Source organism: Strix aluco, chromosome Z, assembly GCF_031877795.1.
Source record: "Strix aluco isolate bStrAlu1 chromosome Z, bStrAlu1.hap1, whole genome shotgun sequence".
In the NCBI taxonomy this organism is placed as follows: domain Eukaryota; kingdom Metazoa; phylum Chordata; class Aves; order Strigiformes; family Strigidae; genus Strix; species Strix aluco.
Genome location: NC_133971.1, coordinates 4968649 through 4973305, shown reverse-complemented (window position 1 = coordinate 4973305; position 4657 = coordinate 4968649). Strand labels below are relative to the sequence as shown.

General features: G+C 49.5%; 1 protein-coding gene and 2 non-coding genes across 3 annotated transcripts; all 3 read left to right on the top strand.

The window, feature by feature from the left end:
- The first annotated feature begins 649 nt into the window (after positions 1-649).
- On the top strand, positions 650-4273 carry COX7C (cytochrome c oxidase subunit 7C). The gene is made up of 3 exons (XM_074812792.1): positions 650-867; positions 1962-2107; positions 4179-4273. The coding sequence occupies exons 1-2, from the start codon at positions 793-795 to the stop codon at positions 2076-2078; spliced, it is 192 nt and encodes a 63-aa protein (XP_074668893.1). The 5' UTR covers positions 650-792; the 3' UTR covers positions 2079-2107; positions 4179-4273.
- Positions 1477-1539, top strand: LOC141918915 (small nucleolar RNA Z39). Its single transcript, XR_012621832.1, has one exon. It is a non-coding gene; the product is annotated as a small nucleolar RNA Z39 (small nucleolar RNA).
- Positions 3459-3520, top strand: LOC141918914 (small nucleolar RNA Z39). The gene has a single exon (XR_012621831.1). It is a non-coding gene; the product is annotated as a small nucleolar RNA Z39 (small nucleolar RNA).
- Positions 4274-4657: the final 384 nt, after the last annotated feature.

Below are 4657 nucleotides of genomic sequence, written 5' to 3'. Positions count from 1 at the left end.
AGAAAAAACTGTAAGAAAACAGATACCATAATTTTAGAAATACCTTCATGTGGTTTATTATTCCTTTGGCAAACACAAAGTGTGGTGTGTTTTTTTTCTCCATATTGTTTCTTTGAAGTGTAACTTTGTAAGAAAACTATGCCAGAATATACTAATCAAATTTGGTAGTACCACGTAAGTCTTCGCTGTTTGTCTCAGCCATATTCACTAGACTCTTATAAAACTACGGCCATCAGCTAAATCGACAGCCAGTAGCCCCTATTTATATAGCACTGTAGAGATGTAGCATGCATTTCGGCTCACACCTCCACCGCCCTGGCACCCTACAAAGCAGCGAAGACCCTGCAAGATGTCCAGGCCTATTCGCAAGACTAGCCTGAGGTAGCACAGGGACGATTATTTGCTTTTCGCTCCGACTGCCGCAAATGGCTTCATTTCCTTCTCTGACACCTGAACTTTTCCACCGCCTCACGTCACCGCTTCCCCGACCACACCCTAGGGAAACGCTCCGCCCCCCCCGCCGCGGGAACGCCGAGCCACACACAAAATGGCGGGCGGGGGCGGAGACGGGCGGGACGCTCCCGCCTCCGAGCGCGCCCAATCAAAGGCCGCGGTTCGTGGCCACGTGACCGACCAGTGCCGTGCGGCACTACGCCTCCCATCGTGCCCTGGGGCAGCGGCCGTTGCTCGCCCCGCTCTGTTCCGGCCCCGCCTCCCGCTCCCACAAGGCGCCCGCGGGGCTGCGGGAAGGTCGTGCCGGGCACAGGGTCGCTACGCTGGGTGGTCGGGACCATGCTGGCTGCCGGTGTCCGCAGGTTTGCCACCTCGGCCCTGCGTAGGAGTCACTATGAGGAGGGCCCTGGGAAGGTAACGTGGGAAGCAGGGCCCGGCCCGCTGCGGCGCGGCCTGAAGGTCGCAGGAAGGGGACTGCGGCCGGGCTCGGGGCGGGGGTGGCGGTGGGGTGGGAGCACGCCTCGGAGTGGAGGGGGAAGGAGGGTAACTGCGCTATGGGGTAGAGCGGGAGGGGGAGAAGCGTGTCCCTGAAGAACGCTGCGCTGACGGCGCTCGCCCGGCCCACGGCCAGCCTGCGGCGGGCCTAGCTCAGGGGCGAGCCCCCCCGCGGCTCCTGGGTGAGGGGCCGGGGCCAAAGCGGGAGATCTCTGGAGAGAAGCCGTGAGGATGTCGGGGAAGGTACCCTGTGGGCCTGCCCCTGGCTCGCTGTAGGCGCCGGGGTGAGACGCAGGCCTGTCCTTTCTCGGGCATGCTCAAGGTGAGCCCCGCACTCCGCGAGCATCCGTGAAGGGTTTTGCACATTACCGGACTGGATGCCGACGTGAGGAGCAGAGTAGTGACTGCCCTCTTTGTTGCTAAGTTCTGCAGCTGATGTTGGGTGGGCTTTGGGGTGCCGTGGTGCCGCAGCAAAGCGAATTGTGCGAACGATTTCAGTGTCCCTCCCTGCAGCCTTCTGCTTCAGTGGTACAGATGATGAGCATTTCAGTATGACGAGCAGCAATGATACTGTAAACGCTTTCTGATGTACCTTGTGCTTAAAATGTTCTCTTTAATTTCTGCGTCTAAAAACTAATTTCACATACCTAATGAACATGAGGAGAATCGTCACAGTGAAGGTAATTAAATACCAGAACAGGTTGCCTAGAGAGGCTGTGGGGACTGTATCTTCAGGGACACTTATACTTGAGTGGATGAGGCCTTAAGCAAACCGGACCTGCTTTGAATTGGGGGGAGAGGGGAGGAGCGGACAGAATTACCTCCAGAGGCCACATGCAAGCTATTCCTCTAATTACATGTTCCTTCCTTTGAGAGGAAGGGAAATTGTTTCAAGACTAAATATTTACTTTGTCAGTTTGACTCCACCTGTTCGTGTTCTGAGCTTCACACTATTTTTGAGTTGATGAGGAAGTAGTTATTGATTGCAAAACAAATTCTCTTTTCTTTTCTAGAACCTTCCATTTTCTGTGGACAACAAATGGCGATTACTCGTCTTAATGTGTGGATTCTTTGGAAGCGGATTTGTTGCCCCTTTCCTTATAGTGAGACACCAGCTTCTTAAGAAATGAAGAAGACGGACTGTAACTGCTCTAACTGGGTAACTTAATTTTGTTAGATTTCATAGCATAGTGGAATCTGTGGTCAAAACTGAGCTTTAAAGAGCTTATCCTCATGTAAAACTATTACTACAATTTCAGCCTTTCACAGTCTAGGTGCTTAGAGTTGTGGTCTGTAATTGCTTGTAAACTCAAATTATGAATAGATTTGTTTGCTTCATGGGGCTGCAGCATTCTCATTTGACTTTTGTACTTCAACTCCCCAAAGGCCACACCTCTCTGACTGCAGCTTTTTGATAGGCTACAGCTGGGCTAACTGACAGAAGAGTGCTACTGATTTGAATAATAGCTATAACCAAAACCATGTCTGCCTCCTTTGAGGAAGGATAAAGCTACACTTGATGTAATCTGTAGGAATATGTCCTGGTTGAGCACCACACAGCTGCTCACTCACCTCTTCTCCTTCAGGAATGGGAAGGAGAAAATAAAGCAAGAGTCTCAGGAATCAAGATGAGGGCAGAGAGGGATGACTCACCCCTTATGGTCATGGACAAAAGACACACTCACCAGGGGAAGAAGAAGAATGTCAATTTAATTCAAACACTAACAACAACACTTAACATATAGAGAGTGGGACAGCGAGAAACATTACCGCATCCTAAAAATACCTGCCCCCATCCCTCCCTTCTTCGCTGGCCCAGTTTTGCCCCTGATCTCTCTATCTTCTCCTGCTGCAGGGGAAGGGGATGGTGGTTATGGTCACTCCTGCTGCTTTTTCCTCCTCAGGGGGAGGACTCCTCACATTCTCCCCTGCTCCAGCATGGTTCCCCTCTCACAGGAGCCAGTTCTCCATGAACCTTCTCTGACCTGAGTCCTTCCTACAGGCTGCAGCTCTCCCCAAGCTGCTCTGGCGTGGGTCACCCCCACACACTGCAGCTCTCCCAGCGCTGAACTACAACAGTGGGGGCTGCTTCTCCCCTCACAGTCCCGGCCTCCTTCAGGCGCAGCCGCTTGCTCCGGTGTGGGCTCCTCCACGGGCTGCAGGGCGGCATCTGCTCCACCGGTGACCTCCATGGGGGCAGGGGGGTCCTTCCCTCTCACCACAGGCTGCAGTGTGGGGGCTTCTGCTCAGTGCATCTCCCTTCTTCCTTTCGTTCACTGACCTCAGTGTTCACACAGGTGTCCTCCTCACAACCCCTCCTCCCAGGTTTCCCTTCTTAAATATGTTATCCCAGAGGCGCAGCCACCATCGCTCTTTGGCTCGGCCTTGGCCAGAGGTGGCTCCAACTCAGAGCGGGGGGAGCTTCAAGAAGCTTCTCACAGGGGCCACCAATGTAGCCCCCTCCCCTGCTATCAAAAACCCTGCCACACAAACCCAGCACAGAATAACTGGCACGTGTGATGTGAACAAAACAGTATGAGAAACTGTGATACTGTAAACGCTTTCTGATGTGCCAGTTAAAACTCTGGAAAACAAGATTTCTTGAACTTCAGTTCAACTATGTCAAAACAAGCACACCATCTGCATACAATGTTCCTAAGCATTTACAGAATAAAGTCCACTTAAAGTAGGGTCATTAACACAAGAAACAACTTTAATTTATGCTTGCTGATGATCCTAACAGACAAGTAAGCCTCAAACATAGTTCAGACTGTGCGAGCATGCCATTTCCATTTGAAAGGCCACTTCAGTTTATCTTAATCTGATTCCACTTTGCAAATACCTGGTATTATAAATTCTATAGTCTGAGAAATAATCTTAGTTAGGAGCTGGAGTGCCCCAGGTAGTTCTTGGAAGGAAATAACAATCCACACTGGAATCTCATATTTGGAATGAATTGAAGTCATCTATGTAATTCCTTTACTAGTCTGATGGTTTTGGCTCTCTAGATTAAAGCGGGGGGGGGGGGGGGGGGAATCAGACTTTTATTGAATTTGAGGACTTAGAACTGTATGATTTCATGTACGTCAAGGCCTCTGCTACAAAAGCACATGGTGAATAAAGCAAAGCCTATCAAATTTCTAGCTGAGCGTACAGCGTACATTTACAGCTTTTCTAGATTCAGGGGTAACACAGAGTTCTTAGATGTGTTATTTTTTATTTTCTTACAGAATTGAAGGCTTCTGCACAGCATTTTCCAGTGGAAAAAGGATAGCTGCAACTGTGTGCCATGCTGGATGCATCTAAATAAAATCTTGAATCTGAAGGTCTTGGGCTGTCTATTTTGTGAAACTCCTCAAGTGCTTTTGACAACTGTTGTATACTGAGAGCCCTTTTAAATTACAGTATGTTCACATTAAATGAAACACTAATTGTCTATATAAAAATTAGAGGGTTGGTAAACTTGCATTTCAAAACTGAAGTTTCCCAGCTTAACATTTTTAGCTGGGAAAATGTTTAAATAGCTTGACTGAGCTATGTGGTCTTCTCAAACACTCTTCAGACTACTCACAGAGTAATGACCTCGGACAGATTATAACCAGTGAGCATATGCTATCACCATAATCCATGCTGCAGAATTTTTATCTTTGGTATTTTGGGTTGATCAGTTGAGAAGATCTTACTTGGCTTTGCTTCCACACTCGGCTGT

What these genes read in the sequence shown, in the direction of transcription:
- COX7C (XM_074812792.1), top strand. Translation starts at nt 793, where the DNA reads ATGCTGGCTGCCGGTGTCCGCAGGTTTGCCACCTCGGCCCTGCGTAGG. An exon ending in ATGAGGAGGGCCCTGGGAAG is followed by an intron (nt 868 to 1,961) that starts GTAACGTGGGAA and finishes TTTCTTTTCTAG; the next exon opens with AACCTTCCATTTTCTGTGGA.